Source organism: Takifugu flavidus, chromosome 15 (genome assembly GCF_003711565.1).
Source record: "Takifugu flavidus isolate HTHZ2018 chromosome 15, ASM371156v2, whole genome shotgun sequence".
In the NCBI taxonomy this organism is placed as follows: Eukaryota; Metazoa; Chordata; class Actinopteri; order Tetraodontiformes; family Tetraodontidae; genus Takifugu; species Takifugu flavidus.
In genome coordinates this window covers 5,647,757-5,668,692 of record NC_079534.1, presented here as the reverse complement: position 1 = coordinate 5,668,692, position 20,936 = coordinate 5,647,757, and the positions used below count along the sequence as shown (strand labels likewise).

At 49.6% G+C, this 20,936-nt stretch overlaps 1 protein-coding gene across 1 annotated transcript in view; it reads left to right on the top strand.

The window, feature by feature from the left end:
• Window positions 1-20,936, top strand: part of LOC130538339 (disks large homolog 1-like) — a 37,114-nt gene that overhangs the window by 14,773 nt on the left and 1,405 nt on the right. The window contains 22 exon segments of the mRNA XM_057055752.1: window positions 2,667-2,759; window positions 2,980-3,033; window positions 3,475-3,525; window positions 3,705-3,829; window positions 4,742-4,911; window positions 5,116-5,252; window positions 5,413-5,436; window positions 5,497-5,557; window positions 7,822-7,951; window positions 8,028-8,184; window positions 12,099-12,201; window positions 13,824-13,938; window positions 14,017-14,153; window positions 14,156-14,189; window positions 15,014-15,080; window positions 17,375-17,456; window positions 18,384-18,425; window positions 18,596-18,646; window positions 18,784-18,885; window positions 18,957-19,129; window positions 19,396-19,505; window positions 19,572-19,663. Coding sequence (XP_056911732.1) covers window positions 2,667-2,759; window positions 2,980-3,033; window positions 3,475-3,525; window positions 3,705-3,829; window positions 4,742-4,911; window positions 5,116-5,252; window positions 5,413-5,436; window positions 5,497-5,557; window positions 7,822-7,951; window positions 8,028-8,184; window positions 12,099-12,201; window positions 13,824-13,938; window positions 14,017-14,153; window positions 14,156-14,189; window positions 15,014-15,080; window positions 17,375-17,456; window positions 18,384-18,425; window positions 18,596-18,646; window positions 18,784-18,885; window positions 18,957-19,129; window positions 19,396-19,505; window positions 19,572-19,663 — 2,110 coding nt within the window.

Here is a 20,936-nt window from a genome sequence, read left to right as displayed (position 1 = left end):
TTTTGTGCTGTTTAAAACACATTTTTGTTCCATCTAATCTTTGATATAACTGGAAAATGTTTGACCTTCAAGGTTGCATGTTTCGCTAGTCTAAATATTTTAAAGGGTTGTGTGGTGAACGTCTTCTGATGGTAACCAAGATGTGTTGATGAGGAAGGAATCTTCACAGACACCGACCTGGTTTGAAGAGATGTTTATTGGAGAGAACAGTCAGGCATCAATGGGACGCTGCAGCTTGTCCGCGGGAGGTCTCGTGGTCCTGATGGTGAAGATCTCCTCCAGACTTATTCCACTAGCGCTCTTTTATACCACCGAGTGAACACAATCTTCTCTGATGGCTTCATAACACAGTCTAAACGACCAAATGATTATAGAGTCCAATTAATACTAAAAAGGAGGAAGGAGGAAGGCATCCATCATGAGTCTATGAAACGTAAAAGTCTCAGGAGACATGAAACACCTGTGAGATAGCACCAGGAGAACCAGTCAAGGCCTTACAGATTTCTACGGCCTGCACAGAATGATGCACATCTGAAGATGAATGCTTCCAGAGTAGCAGAGAACAGACACATGGCTTCAGATTCGACTGTTGTGTCAAATGTCTTAGTGCTGTAAAAACTTTACAGTGGCTCAAGTCTTTATTTTAAATATTCCATTTTTATTTTGTAGTTGTTATTCTTCCCCTCATTCTTGACTAATGTTTCTACTCTTTGAGGCTCCATGTTGCCAGATTCATGGCCAATAACTGTAATGTGTGAACAGGTGATACACACATTTAAACTGAGCAGATCGATCCCATAACCAAATACCCAAATATAAAAGACAGAAAGGTTTTTGGCCTTCTAATGATTTGTGGTGTGGAGAATTCATGAGAGCTAGTAGTTGGTGGCATGTTCTATGTGAGGTCGGTGTCTGAATCTGGGGGCACATTGATTATTTATGTGGTGTGAGAGGCCCCGCCCCCACCCCCCACCATGACATGCAAAGCTCAATGAAACTCCTGAATGAGTGAAGAGCAGAGAAACTGAAGCTGCAGAGAGGAAGAAACGGCTTCTGCTTGTGGAACCTGAGGATCGGGACTGAGTTTGGATCTTTTCTTTCTGACACCTCAAACATTTATTTTCCTGCCTCCTTCCTAATTGGGAATCTGCACGAAGAAGATGACGACGCATTATTCACAAAAGGGGTTCAAATGCACGATGAACGGCAGCAACAAAAGCCTGGACATAAACCTGCAGGAGTCCGTTGCCAACTTTCAGCCCCTACACATGCAGCGAGCCATCGAGCAACGTGGTCAGGAGCAGCTAACTCGTGCTAAAGTTCAGGCTTCTCTGTCCAGATTTACTACCTGCACTGTGCCAGCATCTTGCCGGGCTCGTAGCCGCTTCCTTAACCTGCGGGACAGCGTTAAGAAGAGTCCTACCAAGAGCACTGCCAAAGTTGTGGGCAGCTGCCCCACACTGAGGCAGCCACAGATACCCTGGGTACCGTTCTCTTTTAATGAGGTACTTGTAACAGTATCTGGAGTTTAGAAGGTGCTGATTTATTCAGGGCCATAGGCAGGCTGAAGGTGGTGTGTTTGGAAAAGGTTCGTATCACAGAAAGCTGGAGATTTCACTTAAAAGGCTCAGAAATGATGCTACTAGAATGTGTTTGGAAGACAGGCAGTTACAGAGTAAACCATTTAAAGTATCACAGGACCCCTAACCTCTAACCCTAACCCTAACCTAACCCTAACCCTAACCCTAACCTAACCCTAACCCTTAACCCTACCCTTAACCCTAACCCTAACCCTTAACCCTTAACCCTTAACCCTAACTCTAACCCTTAACTCTAACCCTTAACCCTAACCCTTAACCCTAACCCTAACCCTAACCCTAACCCTAACCCTTAACCCTAACCCTTAACCCTAACCCTAACCCTTAACCCTAACCCTAAGACAATATTGATTCAGACGAGCAGCAGTTTGTTCTCTTCACTCCGTCTTGACTCTGTTCTCATCTCTGATGACGATTGCTGAACCACTTCTGTGGAGGGTTGTTTTCAGCCTGGTCTGGAGGGGGGGTGAGAACCGTGTGACTCCACGGTGTTGGGGAGCATTGGCTTTATTCTGTAGTCTGGATACTAGGACCGGTTTCCAAAAGTAGGTCTGCTGGATCAATGTGATCAATGCCTGTATGCTGTTTTTAGCTGCTGTTGGTTTTCCATAGACCACATCTGCTGGGGCCCAACCATAAGGCCCGTTTGAAAGCTATCAGCTCTTTGTTTGAGCAGCTTCACCTTCTCTTAGGGTTAGGGTTAGGGTTGGGGTTGGGGTTAGGGTTGACGTAAGTGTGTTGATGACCTCCTTATCGCCACGCTTGGGTTCTTTTTTAACAGTAAGGAATTTTTATGGTAGACTGTGACCTTTCTTATCAACATTATCTGATCAAACAAAGTTGATGGACACCTGAAGATCAGAGTGTGGGTTAAATCTTCTCAAAGAAGACTTTGCTAAAAGTAGAAACAGGATGGGGGTGCTCAGCTGCCCCACTATTGCCCTGTCCTACACACATAAAATAACAACAGACAGGCAAACAAGTGAGCCTCCATCCTCCTGTCCATTCATCTTGTTCATCATTGCTTTGTACTTGTCTAACCTTTGACCCCTCAACATTGTTTGGCAGGCTGAGGTCACCCCACCCTCCTCTCCCATAATTCCTGTCATCCCAGTATCGCCAGTTGCTGTTGAGTCCACTGTCATCCCTCGAATGTTGCAGGTTTCTTTTTTGTTTTCATTTTTTCCTTCTTCATCTCGGTGTATTTGTGTAGTTTGGTTCATGATCCCATCTGGAAGTGAAGGCCCAACATTTCAAGAAGATGGTAGCTGTGAAGGAATGAGGAAGGCTAGATCAAATACAGTGTTAGAAGAGTCTGGCTAAATGGCTGAGGCTTATGCCTCCGAGCCCCTTCTGACCCTGACACATCTTCTCTCTTCAGGCCAACCCCCCCCCTGTGGTGGTCAACACGGATGGTCTGGACACGCCTCCATATGTGAGTGACTTCCACTGGATTCATGTTGACTTTGAGGGAGAGCTTGTGTCTAAACCCCTCTGTCACACTGCACATCACACCTACACTAGGCTCTTTGCTATTAAATGATTCCACAAAGGTGCTATTTCAGATTTTAAATCAAAATCACAAACATTTGTGCCTCACAGGCCTTTATAAGCTACACAGTCGTGACCTCCTCTGTCCTTAGACCACCAAAACAACCCCAAGTTGCTTAGGGTTAGGGTTAGGGTTAGGGTTAGGGTTACCTTAACCCTTTTCTTGGTGTTTTGAAGGCCAACATTGATTTAAAGAAGCTAAACTAAGGTCAGGAGGACTCAATTTCTGTGGTGCTTCAGTTCATTATACACAGAACATTCCAGGTAATCAGCTGCCGGTTCACTGAATTCTAGCAAATTATAAACTGACATTGTGTTTACGCAGGTCAACGGGGCGGAGGCCGATTATGAGTACGAGGACATCACGTTAGAAAGGGTATGATCCGTTTATCGCTACTAACAAAATAGGTATTAACCTGATCCTGCTCACTATTATCCTGAGTAAATATTCTCCTTGTTTTTAATGACCGCAGGGGCTTTATTTGTGGCAGTAATTTTTATTTTTTTTATTAATTAGGGACAATCTGTGTCTTGTATTCATGTGATGGTTTTCAGGGTAACTCGGGACTGGGATTCAGCATTGCAGGAGGCACAGACAACCCTCATATTGGTGAAGACCCCAGCATCTTCATCACAAAAGTCATCCCTGGAGGAGCAGCTGCCCAGGACGGCCGGCTCAGGTGAGACTGCTTTTGTGTGTCACTCATTTAAAGGGTTAGGGTTAGGGTTAGGGCTAGAACCAAGTGGCTCTGCCTCGGGGTTGCATTTATAATGCAGCAACGGACACACCTGACCCAGCTGCTGATGCTCACCAAGAGGATCGGGTGGCTCAAGTATCTGTTCAGGTCAAAGACAACATTAAGCAACAAGAGGAGAGCAAATTCTGCACTATTAGCCGCTCATTCCCCCCCCCACTCTTTGACGCCTGCGGCTTGTAGAGCAATGCAGCTTATTTATGGATTTTTATGACTTCCTCAATCGCCCACCTGGATAAGTGCATTTGAATGGATATTTACGACGGAGCGGCCACCGGGGGGCGCTCGAGCAACGCCAGAGTAAGACAGGTTGAAGAGACGCGAGTTTAATCGCGTTCTCAACAGTCTTTTTGCGCTTCATGTCCACACCCTCGTCATGGATAACACACGAAGAAATGCTGACGATGCAGCTTTTAAGTTAACGGCTAACGATCTACAGCTGGTAGGCTCGTTATTGTCTTAACGGCGTGTTACTGTAATGTCAGTTTGCTGCTGTGTTTGGCAAAAAGCCGCTATGTCATCTCATTTTTCTGCTGTTACAGCTGTGCTACTGTTGTGTTTAGTAATTAAACATTTAAAATCATCTTCCTTTGGACCATAAAGATCTCATCACCTGCAGCTTATTGTCAAATGCGGCTTATGTTTATTTTTTTCTTGCATTTTATGAAATTTGGGTGGTGCGGCTGTAGTCAGGTCTATGTTGTGCTAATGGGAGACACAGAAGAAGATGCTGATGAGCTCAGACCTATAGACGGCACCCTGAAAGCTATAGTAGGCCTAATGCCAACCAATCCAACATTTCAGGCTGCAAATGAAGACGGGACTTCTGTGTTTCAGGGTTAATGATGTTATCCTCAGAGTGAATGAACTGGATGTAAGAGACGTGACCCACAGCCGAGCTGTGGAGGCCCTGAAGGAGGCAGGCTCAGTGGTCCACCTCTACATCCGTAGGAGGAAAGCTGCATGTGACAGAGTGGTGGAGATCAAACTGGTTAAAGGACCCAAAGGTACTGACCTGACACCACGCCATAGATTCAAAAGTGCTTTAGGGCCACCCACAGAGTAGCATGCAGGGAACTATCTCCTGGTTATAATATACATAGATACATAAATCAGACAAATACATCAATTCCCAAGGTCATTGCTAATGCTAATTTAGTGTTGTTGTGTTGGTCCTTGTCAATGCCTGTCTGACCCTGGTCCTGGTCCAGGGTTGGGTTTTAGTATAGCAGGTGGAGTAGGAAACCAGCACATCCCGGGTGACAACAGCATCTATGTCACCAAGATTATTGAAGGAGGAGCTGCTCATAAAGACGGGCGCCTGCAGATTGGAGACAAACTGTTCGCCGTAAGTCAGATCTTGGCAAAACAAATTTCTCTTACATGTTTTCTCAATTAAATGAGCTCATTATTGACAGAATGTATACAACTAGTCAAAAGAATGAAGTATGACTCTTTTGAACATTTCTGTGTCCTTGTTGCTGGAAACATTGCTGTCTTCTGTCCAGGTGAACAACTCCTGCCTGGAGGAGGTGAGTCACGAACATGCTGTCACAGCCTTGAAGAACACCACTGACGTTGTGTACTTGAAGGTAGCAAAACCCAACAACGTCTTCATGAATGACAGCTTTCCTGCGCCTGAAATCACCAGCTGTGAGTACTGCTCCTCCAGCGTTTCACTGCTGACATTTGGAGCTTTCCACCTTCAGACTCCCAACAGCCTGAGGAGTTCCCCCAGAATGTTGTTCTGGTTGCAGCTCAGTTGGAGGTTTGACCTCTAAAACCTTCTAAACGTGTCTCTTGTGCTGCTGCTAGTGATAGAATGTGAGCTGGTTGGGAGATGACCAGGTATGCAATGCCTAAGGGTATTACCTAATATACCTTATATACCCTAATATACCTTATATACCCTAATATACCTCATATACCCTAATATACCTTATATACGCTAATATACCTTATATACCCCAATATACCTAATATACCCTAAAAAATCTTATATACCCTAATATACCTTATATACCCTAATATACCTATATACCCTAATATACTGTATATATCCTAATATACCTCATATACCCTAATATACCTTATATACCCTAATATACCTAATATACCCTAATATACCCCAATATACCTAATATACCCTAATATACCTTATATACCCTAATATACTGTATATACCCTAATATACCTCATATACCCTAATATACCTTATATACCCTAATATACCTTATATACCCCAATATACCTAATATACCCCAGTACAGTGATCCCTCGCTATATCGCGTTTCATCTTTCACGGCTTCGCTGCTTCACGGATTTTTTTTGCGAGTCGTTCATTGCAGTTCTCAAATATAATCGAAGGTGGCATATCCGTTTATATAAATCTTCTTGCTCAGAAAAAGAAAGAGCGCCAACAACTCCCCATAACAATGTTCTTCTCTGGGAGAAAGACTCCTGCGCCTTCAGTAGAAACAGACGCTCCAGCAGAGCGGAGTCAGGACGAAGAGGCTCAGCTGGGACTGGGAAATACGCGAGTGACAATGTTTCCAACCTTGTATTACTATATTAAAATTATTGTTTTAAACAAATTTTGGGCTTTAAAACAGGTTTTGATTTTTGGTTTCATTCTATAGTTCAGTATTGCATTGTAAAATAATAAAAAAAAATAAAGCTGACTACTTCACGGATTTCACTTTTCGCGTGTTATTTTTGGAACGTAACTCCCGCGATAAACGAGGGATCACTGTATACCTCATATACCCTAATATACCTCATATACCCTAATATACCTTATATACCCTAATATACCTTATATACCCCAATATACCTAATATACCCTAATATACCTTATATACCCTAATATACTGTATATACCCTAATATACCTCATATACCCTAATATACCTCATATACCTTATATACCCTAATATACCTTATATACCATATATACCCTAATATACCTTATTACCAGCGTTTCCATGCTCTTTTCTCTGGGTTCCTTTTGGTACGTGCCCGGAAAACCTCGTCAGGATCACGTTCTACTGGTCGCTACTCCCAGCTCACGACTGGGCAAACTTGACCTTGCCTTGGCTTAGCTTTACCACAGTAGGCCCATGCCAGGTCTGCATCACTGCTGATGCTGCATCGATGCACCAAACTACTAACCCTGACCCTACTAACCCTAACCCTAATCCTACTAACCCTAATCTCCACTGGCCCCTCATGTGTGAACAAGATCCTGAGATATTCAAACCTCTCCACTTGAGGCAGGATCTCACCTCTCCTTTCTGTCTGAGGACCATGATTTTGGGTTCTAATCAGCTGTGCTGACCACCACCCCTGTTTACCAGTCTCTGTCCCTGTTGCCCACGCTATATTGGAAATGGATGTCGACAGCCCTACAACATCCAGAGCCTTGAGGAACTCTGGCAGGGCTTTTATTCATTCCTCATACCTTGCCAAATGGAGGCTTTTCAATAATTTTGGCCACCTGACCTTCAGAAATTAGAGAGCCCTCCTCGGTTGCACAGACTCTGCTTCCTCATTGGGAGGCCTGGTGTTTGGATTGAGGGGGCCTTCAAAGTGTTTCTACAAGGGCCTGTGTCGAGGGCCGCAGCAGCCCCTCAGCCCAGACAGTGCTGACTTGTACTTTCCTCTTCTGAGCTGTGGGATAGTGGACCTCGGGCTTTTGTGAGCCCCCTGCACACTCAAGCTTTTGTCTCAATGACCAGCAGCCGGGTGGGTCCCCTGAGCTGCCTTCAGAATCTCATAAGCCAGAAAAATTTGATCGGAATCCTCCTTTAGCGTCCCGTGACCACTCGAGCGTAGATTTAATCAACGTGTCAACACCTTCCTGTTAGAATGAAAGGCATGTCTGTTGTGTTTGTGGATCCTCGGATCTGTCTGTTGCAGCATATTCTCAGAAAGCAGAGAACCATATCAGCCCCTCCAACTTCCTGAGTCAGCCCCTACCGCCACCGCCCCCTTCAGGGTGCTTTTCTTCAACCCCCAAGAGCACGCATGAAGAAGCTGATGCTGCACGGTGAGGACCCAAACATGAGGAAATGATGTTTGTGACACACGATGGAAGGACGACTGATGCCGTTTTGTTCTGGCAGGGAGCCCAGGAGGGTTGTGCTGCAAAGAGGGGCCACAGGGTTAGGCTTCAACATCGTGGGTGGGGAGGACGGTGAGGGCATTTTCATATCCTTCATCCTGGCGGGAGGACCAGCTGACCTGAGTGGCGAGCTGAGAAAAGGAGACAGGCTGGTGTCAGTAAGTATACACACACACATACACCCCCACACACCCACACACACACACAATTCTATATCCATTTAAAAAACGTTCACATCAATTCTGTGAATTTATAATTTTCCTCCTAAATACAAAGACAGATGCTGGATGGGGGTGGGTGGAGCCACCACTGTAATAACATAGTAATAACATCTATTGTTGTGCTGAATATCAGCACTGGTGTGATTCACCTGTATACAAAAGTTGTATTTTATTTATTAGGAAAGATTATGATTAGTTTGACCTCGATTCATTTAATCATTTACAGTGATCCCTTGCTATATCGCGGTTCATCTTTCGCGGCTTCGCTGCTTCGCGGATTTTTTTTGCGAGTCGTTCATTGCAGTTCTCAAATATAATCGAAGGTGGCATATCCGTTTATAAAAATCTTCTTGCTCAGAAAAAGAAAGAGCGCCAACAACTCCCCATAACAATGTTCTTCTCTCGGAGAAAGACTCCTGCGCCTTCAGTAGAAACAGACGCTCCAGCGGCGCGGAGTCAGGACGAAGAGGCTCAGCTGGGACTGGGAAATACGCGAGTGACAATGTTTCCAACCTTGTATTACTAGATTAAAATGATTGTTTTAAACAAAGTTTGGTCTTTAAAACAGGTTTTGATGTTTGGTTTCATTCTACTGTTCAGTATTGCATTGTAAAATAATTAAAAAAAATAAAGTTGCTACTTCGCGGATTTCACTTTTCGCATGTTACTTTTGGAACGTAACTCCCGCGATAAACGAGGGATCACTGTATTTGGATTTACCAGCAAAATAGTTGTGCAGCTGGACGGGAGACAGGCTGGTGCCAGTTAGACCCCCTAGACAGCAGAGCCAACCCTAACCCTAACCAACTCTAAACCCTAACCCTACCCCTGGACAGCAGAGCCAACCCTAACCCTCTTACCCTAACCCTAACCCTGGACAGCAGAGCCAACCCTAATCCCCAAACCCTGCCCTAACCCTGGACAGCAGAGCCAGCCCTAACCCTACCCTAACCCAACCCTACCCTAACATTTCCTGAGTCTCAACTTGATGTCAGTTAAAATGGGAACTAACACACATCCAGCTATGCTGGCTGGTGGAACCTGTGTGAGTCTGCTCACGTTATCTTTTATTTCTTGTGAGATGGCTAAAGCTGTATGTAGACATGGGAGATGCTCTGTGTGGATAAAGATGATGATTTGATGATGGACTTAAGGACAGAACATGAGAATCAGCACCAGTAGATTAGAGGGAGGGTCAGGGGTTAGGGTCAGGGTTGGGTTAGGGTTAGGTTAGGGTTGGGTTAGGGTTGGGTTAGGGTCAGGGTTAGGTTAGGGTTGGGTCAGGGTTGGGTTAGGGTCAGGATTGGGTTAGGGTCAGGATTGGGTTAGGGTTGGGTTAGGGTCAGGATTGGGTTAGGGTGGGTTAGGGTCAGGATTGGGTTAGGGTCAGGATTGGGTTAGGGTCAGGATTGGGTTAGGGTTGGTTAGGGTCAGGATTGGGTTAGGGTTGGGTTAGGGTCATGGTTGGGCCAGGGTTGGGTTAGGGTCAGGGTTGGGCCAGGGTTGGGTTAGGGTCAGGGTTGGGTCAGGATTGGGCCAGGGTTGGGTTAGGGCAGTGCTTCTCAATTATTTTCTGTTACGCCCCCCCTAGGAAGAAGAAAACATTTTGCGCCCCCCCCGGCCGTGACTATAATTAGTATCATTTGTCTATGAAATTGTTATAAGTACACCTCTGCATAACATTGTATCCTTATTAATATTAAAGAAAACAAAAAAAGAAAGAAATATAGACCAAAGCAGGATGATTGTTGCCAATATTCGGCAAAAAAACTCAAGCGGCTGATCAGCGTGACTGGGGTGTCATGTCTTTAAGTGAGGGTTAGGGTTAACCAGGGTTAGGGTTAACCAGGGTTAGGGTTAGGGTTAACCAGGGTTAGGGTTAGTGCTAGGGTTAACCAGGGTTAGGGTTAACCAGGGTTAGTGTTAGGGTTAACCAGGGTTAGGGTTAGGGTTAACCAGGGTTAGGGTTAGTGCTAGGGTTAACCAGGGTTAGGGTTAACCAGGGTTAGTGTTAGGGTTAACCAGGGTTAGGGTTAGGGTTAACCAGGGTTAGGGTTAGTGCTAGGGTTAACCAGGGTTAGGGTTAACCAGGGTTAGGGTTATCAGCGTGCCTGGGGTGTAATGTCTTTAAGTGACGCCTTCATTTATTTGGCTCCATGCTGTCCTGCCAACATTTTTAGACACAGGAAACACACCGGTCTTTCCTCGTCTCCCACCGTAGTCGCAGTGAAGCCAAGCGCTATAAAGGCTTCGTCATATTTCCTCGTCTGAGCTTTCGGGAGACTTTCGTATGTCTCATTATCTCCGTCTCTCTCCGCCTTTCTTTTCATCACTGTTAAGTATTTTTTCATGCTGTCTCTTGGTGGTTTGTTCACTGCACTTCCTATCTCTTGCTCTGTGGTGTGTGCGCGCGGGATGTGCAATTACACTTTATTCTAGTACGGCAAAATAAACAAAAAACATGTTCTCCGGGGTCACACGCGCCCCCCCTGGCATCGCACCGCGCCCCCCCTATTTGAGAAGCGCTGGGTTAGGGTCAGGGTTGGGTTAGGGTCAGGGTTGGGTCAGGGTTGGGTTAGGGTCAGGGTTGGGTCAGGGTTGGGTTAGGGTTAGGGTTGGGTCAGGGTTGGGCCAGGTTGGGTTAGGGTTGGGTCAGGGTTGGGTTAGGATTGGGCCAGGGTTGGGTTAGGGTCAGGGTTGGGCCAGGGTTGGGTCAGGGTTGGGCCAGGGTTGGGTTAGGGTCAGGGTTGGTCAGGGTTGGGTTAGGATTGGGCAGGGTTGGGTTAGGGTTAGGGTTGGGTTAGGGTTAGGGTTGGGTCAGGGTTGGGTTAGGGTTAGGGTTGGGTCAGGGTTGGTTAGGGTTGGGTCAGGGTTGGTTAGGGTTGGGTCAGGGTTGGGTTAGGATTGGGCCAGGTTGGGTTAGGGTCAGGGTTGGGTCAGGGTTGGGTTAGGGTTAGGGTTGGGTCAGGGTTGGGCCAGGGTTGGGTTAGGATTGGGCCAGGGTTGGGTTAGGGTCAGGGTTGGGCCAGGTTGGGCCAGGGTTGGGTCAGGGTTGGGCCAGGTTGGGTCAGGGTTGGGTTAGGGCCAGGGTTGGGTCAGGGTTGGGCCAGGGTTGGGTTAGGGCCAGGGTTGGGTCAGGGTTGGGCCAGGGTTGGGTCAGGGTTGGGCCAGGGTTGGGCCAGGGTTGGGTTAGGGCCAGGGTTGGGTCAGGGTTGGGCCAGGGTTGGGTTAGGGCCAGGGTTGGGTCAGGGTTGGGCCAGGGTTGGGTTAGGGTCGGGTTGGGTCAGGGTTGGGTCAGGGTTGGGCCAGGGTTGGGTCAGGGTTGGGCCAGGGTTGGGTCAGGGTTGGGCCAGGGTTGGGTCAGGTTGGCCAGGGTTGGGTCAGGGTTGGGCCAGGGTTGGGTTAGGGTCAGGGTTGGGTCAGGGTTGGGTCAGGGTTGGGCCAGGGTTGGGTCAGGGTTGGGCCAGGGTTGGGTTAGGGCCAGGGTTGGGTTAGGGCAGGGTTGGGTCAGGGTTGGGCCAGGGTTGGGTTAGGGCCAGGGTTGGGTTAGGGCCAGGGTTGGGTCAGGGTTGGGCCAGGGTTGGGTTAGGGCCAGGGTTGGGTCAGGGTGGGCCAGGGTTGGGTCAGGGTTGGGCCAGGGTTGGGCCAGGGTTGGGTTAGGGCCAGGGTTGGGTCAGGGTTGGGCCAGGGTTGGGTTAGGGAAGGGCAGGGTTGGGTCAGGGTTGGGCCAGGGTGGGTTAGGGTCAGGGTTGGGTCAGGGTTGGGCCAGGGTTGGGTCAGGTTGGGCCAGGTTGGGTCAGGGTTGGGCCAGGGTTGGGTTGCTTTATTGACTCTCTCCTGTGTTGCTTCAGGTGAATGGCGTGGACCTCCACAACGCCACACACGAGCAGGCCGCTGCTGCCTTGAAGAACGCCGGGACGACTGTGACCATCATGGCACAGTACAGACCTGAGGGTGAGACTGAGATTTGGGTTCATGCATCAGAAAACGGGACAGAAAAGAGCTTTTATCTTTATTTTAAAGATGATACACGGCACTTTTCACACCCGATACAGCCACAACAACCAAGCGCCCGTCGCTATCCAACTAGCAAGGCAGCATCGTTAAAGTCCCGTCTTGACTTTTAACAGAAGAGCTTGAGGTCAAATCTCCTCTGAGCTTCTCACTAAGTTTGGATCTCTTCTTGAAGAGCTCTGCTTCTCCCTTTAAACAGGACCAATGATGAATTCTGGGATGTTTTGAGCATCCCACATTCATTAAAATAGCTCATTTGAGTCATCTCTAAAGAAGATGGTCAACAATCTGGTTGGCTCTTTCCTCTATTAGTGTTAGCGGCCTCGTATTACTGCCATTATTAAATAAGGTGCCAGTAACATAAGGGGGCCAAATTCCATCCCATAATCTTCCCTCACGTTTGCCATGAACCTGTTTTTTATCAATAGTAACACATTAGTTTATTTTTATCAGCTGCCATTTCTTTTTATTTTATTACCTCAGAAGAACTTTTTAAATCATCTCGGAACCAGAAAACAATTAAAATAACCCAAATAAAATAAAACGCACCAAATCTGAACCCTCATAAATACGATAGAAGATAATAAGCTGAGACCTTGTGAGTCCACCTCCAGCGCTATGAAGGAGGCTGGTGAGCCACAACTCTGACATCACAACAATATAATTCTGAATTAGGAATAGGAAGATGATGGATAATTAACCCTGGAGTTAAAGCCACCGTCCCTCAGAAGGGACGCCAGCGTTGGCTGCTAACCCTAAACCCTACCCCTGACCCAACCCCTAACCCTAACCCTAACCAGTCGGCAGCTCTGGTGGCAGCAGGAAACTCCTGTTTACTGTAGAACCTGCAGCACCAGGACCTTCTGAGTGGGTTAGGGTTAGGGTTAGGGGGTTAGGGTTCAGGGTTAGGGGGGTTAGGGTTTAGGGTTAGGGTTAGGGTTAGGGGGGTTAGGGTTTAGGGTTAGGGCGGTTGGTTAGGGTTAGGGGGGTTAGGGTTAGGTAGGGTTAGAGGTTAGGGTTCGGTACGGTTAGGGTTAGGGTTTAGGGTTAGGGGGGTTAGGTTAGGTGGGGTTAGGGTTAGGGTTAGGGGGGTTAGGGTTAGGGGGGTTAGGGGTTAGGGTTAGGTACGGTTAGGGTTAGGGTTAGGGTTAGGGGGGTTAGGGTTTAGGGTTTAGGGTTAGGGGGGTTAGGTAGGGTTAGAGGTTAGGGTTAGGTACGGTTAGGGTTTAGGGTTAGGGGGGTTAGGGTTAGGGGGGTTAGGGTTAGAGGTTAGGGTTAGGTACGGTTAGGGTTAGGGGGGTTAGGGTTAGGGTTAGGGCGGTTAGGGTTAGGGGGGTTAGGGTTAGGGTTAGGTTAGGTTAGGTACGGTAGGGTTAGGGTTTAGGGTTAGGGGGGTTAGGGTTTAGGGTTAGGGGGGTTAGGGTTAGAGGTTAGGGTTGTACGGTTAGGGTTCAGGGTTAGGGGGGTTAGGGTTAGGTGGGGTTAGGGTTAGGTAGGACAGAAGCTAAGATCTGGGCTGTCACAGCCTCCTACAGGTGAAGCCCTTGTTGATTGTTGTGCAGAGTACAGTCGCTTTGAGGCAAAGATCCACGACCTGCGAGAGCAGATGATGAACAGCAGCATCAGCTCTGGTTCTGGATCACTGAGGATGAACCAGAAGAGGTCACTTTATGTCCGGTACGCTTCCAGGCAGCAGGATCCTCCACATCTCCATGTGATGAGACGTTACAGGATCTGTTGGGTTCTGTGTTGCAGAGCTCTTTTTGACTATGACAAGAGCAGAGATTCTGGGCTGCCGAGCCAGGGACTCAATTTTAGGTTTGGGAACATCCTGCATGTGGTCAACGCCTCTGATGACGAGTGGTGGCAGGCCAGGCAGCTGGGGCCAGGGGGGAGGAGGAGGTGGGGGTGATCCCCAGCAAGAGGCGGTCAGTGTCTCACTCACTCACACACTCACACACACACGCACACACACACTCACACAGACACTCACACACTCACACACACACACAGACACTCACACACACACACCAGACACTCCACACACACTCTACACCACTCACCACACACTCACGCACACACACAACTCACACACCACACACACTCACACACACACTCACACACACGCACACACAACTCACACACACCACACAACACTCACACACAAACACACTCACACACACACGCCCACACACACACACACAACACACCACTCACACACCAGCACACACACACACACAGACACTCACAAACACACACCCACTCACACAACCACACACTCACCACACACACACACTCACACACACTCACTCACACACACACACACACACACACACACTCACTCACACACTCACACACACACTCAGACACACACACACACTCACACACACACACACACACACACACACTCACACACACACTCACTCACACACTCACTCACACACACACACTCACACTCCCAGACATTCCCAGACTTCCATCCACCCACTGATGGATCCACACACGGACCAAAGTTCTACTGGTCCCACACAGGATTCAGGGTCCTTTGGTAGGTTCATGAGGACCTTTCAGAGCGGCCAAAGCCGGCGTTGGTGTGCAGATGATTCAACAACTCCGTCAGTGTTAAAATTCACAAGATACAAAAGAAAGAGCACGTTGTTAGCATCAGCTAACACGTTGTTAGCTGATGCTAACGCAGCAGATGTCCAGTGGCCATGCTGAAACCTTTACTCATTCTTCTGTCTGTCCTCAGGGTGGAGAAAAAAGAGCGAGCGCGATTGAAGACGGTGAAGTTTAATGCCAAATCTCGAGTCAGAGGGGTGAGTACACTTCTACAACTCTTCACGTTCTCAGGATGCCACCAGAGTCAGGGTTAGGGTTAGCCGTTCTCACAGCTTCCTCATTTAATAAACATGTACCTGCTTCAGGAAGCATGCTAACCAGGTAGCATCAGCCCATTTGGTCCCATAGTCCCACTTTATACTTCTACAGGTGGAGAAACAAAGAGACCTGCTTATTGGATGTATAGAAACTTTCCTTTAAAGGAGACATTCTGAAGAGAGGAAAGCTTTTGGTAACCACGGCAACAGTGCCCTCATGGAAGTCTGCAAAGTAAATGAGCTTTTGCACTTAAGATAAGGGCTCTTCCTCAGGCAGGTCTCCATCGGCTCCACAATCAACCCAAAATATTGTAAATAAGTTTTAATTTCATAAGGAAATATTGAATTTTCAACTCTTATTTTGATTATTTTTAGGGTTTTACCTTTCTTTTAAGATAAAGCAAATTTGAAAAGTGCTTTAAAGGAACAGCGAGTGGCTCTGCCGTTCCCGGGCAGCACCCCACATACGTCAGGACAGGCAGGGTTAGCACGTCAGTTAGCATTTAGCATCAAGTTGTTGTCCAGCTGTCCAGACGAAGCCCGACGTGATGGGAGCTGGAGCTGCCGAAGGCATGATGGGCGTCTTTTTGTACGAGAGCAGCTAACAAGCATGTTTTTGTTGATCTCGGCAGTCAAACCGCAGCACAAACTCCCGCCTCCTTTAAGTCGTGTCCATTTAACCCACGTCAACGCAACGCAACGCCCCCGCTCCCGCCCCCGCCCCCGCTCCCGCTGCCCCCCCACCCCCATCCCTAACCTGTGGCAGACGGATGCATGGCTCCCCCATCCGGTCACACTAATGCCTGCTGACCTTCCTCCTCATCCTCACCATCATCATCATCATCACCACTGACCTTTCTGTCTGCCTGGTACTGACAACACCGCAGCATGTGACCTGTGACCCCCTGCTGCTAAATTCTGTAAAATCACCTTGACAGCATGAAGAGACATCTGAAGCGAAGTCTGATGGAAATGTTGAATGGAATTTAACACATTTGTAAATGAAGCATTTTCCTGGTAGCAACACGTGGCTCCGTCACCTGTTGGTCAGGTCCAGGACTTTGACAGGTCTGGAAGAGGGTGTGCACCAGTGAGCTGCCTCTGTGGGCAAACGGAACCAACTTAACCAGTAAGCTGTTGGTCCTGGGGGAACCTGGAGCACCCGGGGGAACCTGGAGCACCCAGGGGAACCTGGAGCACCCGGGGGAACCTGGAGCACCCGGGGGAACCTGGGGGAACCTGGAGCACCCGGGGGAACCTGGAGCACCCGGGGGAACCTGGGGGAACCTGGAGCACCCGGGGGAACCTGGGGGAACCTGGAGCACCCAGGGGAACCTGGAGCACCCGGGGGAACCTGGAGCACCCGGGGGAACCTGGGGGAACCTGGAGCACCCAGGGGAACCTGGAGCACCCTGGAGCACCCGGGGGAACCTGGAGCACCGGGGGAACCTGGAGCACCCGGGGGAACCTGGGGGAACCTGGAGCACCCGGGGAACCTGGAGCACCCAGGGGAACCTGGAGCACCCGGGGGAACCTGGAGCACCCGGGGGAACCTGGGGGAACCTGGAGCACCCGGGGGAACCTGGAGCACCCGGGGGAACCTGGGGGAACCTGGAGCACCCGGGGGAACCTGGGGGAACCTGGAGCACCCAGGGGAACCTGGAGCACCCGGGGGAACCTGGAGCACCCGGGGGAACCTGGGGGAACCTGGAGCACCCAGGGGAACCTGGAGCACCCGGGGGAACCTGGGGGAACCTGGAGCACCCGGGGGAACCTGGAGCACCCGGGGGAACCTGGAGCACCCGGGGGAACTCCCACACAGACAGACAGCGGCGTGTGAGGCCTAGAGGCAGTCGCGCTGACCTCTGACGCCATGATTCCAACCGCTGTTATGTTGGCTGCAGCTTGTCTCTCCATGTTGTCTGCATGCTAACTTCCTGTACTCGCCCCCCCGCTGACCAGGAGATCCCCTATCTTTGCTGTGGACGGAGAGTGAAGGCCTCCACGCCACTCTCTGAAGAAATGTGTCAGTTCAGACTTGTTTAGTACAAAAATCCTTTTGTCCTTTCCTCTTGAACACAACAGCCGTTACCCACGACAACCCTGTTTTAACCCCCACCCCTGATTTGGTCTGAGGCTTCAGTTCTGTCCCAGGTCAGGTGTCGTTTTGTCAGAACCTGCATCAGACATTTTTGACTCCATCACACCCCTCCTCCTCCTCCTCCTCCTCCTAGCATAAAAAGAACGTGTTTTCCCGAAAGTTTCCGTTCTACAAGAGCAGAGAGGCGAGTGATCAAGAGACCAGCGATGTCGACCGTAAGTACTAGCATAGCCTGGAGGCGGGGTCTGAGGTTTGCCTGTCTGAGATGTGATTGGTCAGCGACAGAAAGAGAGCTCAGCTGGTGGTCGTAAAGCAAATGCACCAGAAATCACGGTGCCAGAGTTTGGCCCAAACAGTGATTGGGATAGTTGGGTCAAACCAAAACGATCCCCCCCCCCCGGTCTCCCTTTGCCACCTCACGATGCCTCAGCCTCTCTGCTCTCTCTCTGTTGTTGTCACTCTGTAATTTTGTGTTTTTGGTTGTTTCTCCTCGTCTCGGCTCTGCTCACTTCAGGACAACAGTGACGACACGGTGTCCAAAGGCCACAGTAAGTCCCAGTTCCCATCAGTCACTTAGCCTCCAGCAGGCTGCACCTTCAGTTCCAGCATCACTTCTCCATCAGATTGTCTCCTGAACATTCAGACCACTGCAACGAAAGCAGATTCAGACACCTTCAGTCAAATTTCATGATGAAAGAGCAGCTGAAGGCAGCTCCTGCTGGAGACGCAGAGTTCCACCTCCTGCTGTCATTTGCTTTTCTTTCTCTCCTCCTGTCAGTCTCCTCGCGATCCTCTGATGTTTTTGGTGGAGGACCTGATTCAGGTTCATGTCACTGCTGAGCATGTTCACCTCATTCTTCCAGGGTGTGATGTTCTTCAGAGCTTCAGTGAGGCCACCTGACAGAATCAGTGTTGTGATGAAGCAAACTGAGCTCCAGAAAACTAGTTTCAGATGACAGAAATAAGGATCGGTCCTGTTTCAGGTCCACACCTGCTGACCTCCAGCAGTTGGACACACATGAAGCTCCGATGTTTCCTCTTGATCCGTCCAGCTCAGTTCAGGATGAATGACGGAGGTCCTGGACCTTATTGGACAGTGTTGTAGCAGAACGTTGTGACGCTGTGTTTTGTTGTGATTGCAGAACATGTGACCTCTAATGCCAGCGATAGTGAAAGTAGCTACCGTAAGTCCCAGTCGGCCTTAGCCATGCTAACGTTAGCCACTCCTCTCCTCTCCTTTAAACTGTCTGCACCCACATTCTTCCTGTCTTTGTCCCTCACCCATCACATCCAAAATGTCCTCATGCTGCTGTATTAACTGCTCTCCTTGTCTTTGTCTCACTGGGGGACGTAGGTGGACAGGACGAGTATGTTCTGTCATACGAACCTGTTGTCCAGCAGGAAGGTCAGTTTAAAATCGGTCTCTTTAAATTCCTCAGCTTTTAAAAACTGCACGTGTAGATTTCCTGCACAAAAGGAGGTTCCTGCATCTGGAATCAGGAGCGGGTTAGCAAAGTGTTAAAAGCTCATCTCCTCTGCTAGTGACCTACACACGACCGGTCATCATCCTCGGCCCCATGAAGGACCGCATCAACGATGACCTCATCTCAGAGTTCCCTGACAAGTTTGGCTCTTGTGTCCCACGTAAGTGCTGGTAGAAGCTCCAACTCCAACATTGTTTCAGATCAGACTTGATCTCCCAAATCCTACTGCAGACACCACCCGGCCCAAGAGAGACTATGAGGTGGACGGCAGAGACTATCACTTTGTTGCATCCCGAGAGCAGATGGAGAAGGACATCCAGGAGCACCACTTTATCGAGGCAGGACAGTACAACGGCCACCTGTATGGAACCAGCGTCCAATCGGTGCGGGAGGTGGCTGAAAAGGTGCGTTCATCCTGGGGTCCAGACGTCTACCTGAGTGACCCCTCAAATGTCCCCCACAATCATTCCAGCAGTAGGACTCTCCTGCCGTCTGGGTCCAGGACTTGTCCAAGTCTTTCCTCTCCTGTGACACCACCATTGTCCGATGAGGCCGTGTGGCTGCAGCACGTTACCGTAGTGCTTTTGGGCACGCCGTTTTAAAGCAGCGGGCCTGAACCGCGGTTGTTGACAGCTCCGTTCTAAAGTAAAGCTCTTGTGGGTCTGTTCAGGGCAAACACTGCATCCTGGATGTCTCTGGAAACGCCATCAAAAGACTCCAGCTGGCCCAGCTGCATCCCATCGCCGTCTTCATTAAACCCAAGTGTGTGGAGAACATCATGTGAGTGTTGCCCCCAGCAGCCCGCTGCACTCCGCTAGCCACATCTGACCTGACGCTCTTGTCCAGGGAGATGAACAAGCGGCTGACAGATGAGCAGGGCAAGAAGACCTTTGATAGAGCCAACAAGTTGGAGCAGGAGTTCACCGAGCACTTCACCGGTAACCTTCCTCTTCTCAAACGCTGCTTATTGAGTTTTTAAGGGGGTTCAGTCAGAGCTGCACCCATCTGCAGCTGGCTGGGATAGTCCCCAAAAACATCAGGTATCTTCCATCTTTGTGGTTTTCCTGGTTAAGAAAAGCTTTTCAGATCATCACGTTGGTCTCATCCATCCTCTATAAGTGTAGACCCCAATAAAATGTTGAAAACTGAAGTTGGAGTTCACCCTGATCTGATCTTTGGAAGGTTACAGACAGCTGATCGTCCAGACCGGAGATCGGCTGATCGTCCAGACCGGAGATCGGCTGATCGTCCAGTCCAGAGATCAGCTGATCGTCCAGACCGGAGATCGGCTGATCGTCCAGACCGAGATCGGCTGATGTTCCAGACCGGAGATCGGCTGATCGTCCAGTCCGGAGATCAGCTGATCGTCCAGACCGGAGATCAGCTGATCATCCAGTCCGGAGATCGGCTGATCGTCCAGACCGGAGATCGGCTGATCGTCCAGACCGGAGATCGGCTGATGGTCCAGACCGGAGATCGGCTGATGGTCCAGTCCGGAGATCGGCTGATCGTCCAGTCCGGAGATCGGCTGATCGTCCAGACCGGAGATCGGCTGATTCCAGACCGGAGATCGCTGATCGTCCAGTCCGGAGATCGGCTGATCGTCCAGTCCGGAGATCGGCTGATCGTCCAGACCGGAGATCGGCTGATCGTCCAGACCGGAGATCGGCTGATCGTCCAGACCGGAGATCGGCTGATCGTCCAGTCCGGAGATCGGCTGATCGTCCAGACCGGAGATCGGCTGATGGTCCAGACCGGAGATCGGCTGATGGTCCAGTCCGGAGATCGGCTGATCGTCCAGTCCGGAGATCGGCTGATCGTCCAGTCCGGAGATCGGCTGATCGTCCAGACCGGAGATCGGCTGATCGTCCAGACCGGAGATCGGCTGATCGTCCAGTCCGGAGATCGGCTGATCGTCCAGACCGGAGATCAGCTGATCGTCCAGTCCAGAGATCAGCTGATTCCAGACCGGAGATCGGCTGATTCCAGACCGGAGATCGGCTGATCGTCCAGACCGGAGATCGGCTGATGTTCCAGACCGGAGATCGGCTGATCGTCCAGTCCAGAGATCGGCTGATCGTCCAGTCCGGAGATCGGCTGATCGTCCAGACCGGAGATCGGCTGATGTTCCAGACCGGAGATCGGCTGATCGTCCAGTCCGGAGATCAGCTGATCGTCCAGACCGGAGATCAGCTGATTCCAGACCGGAGA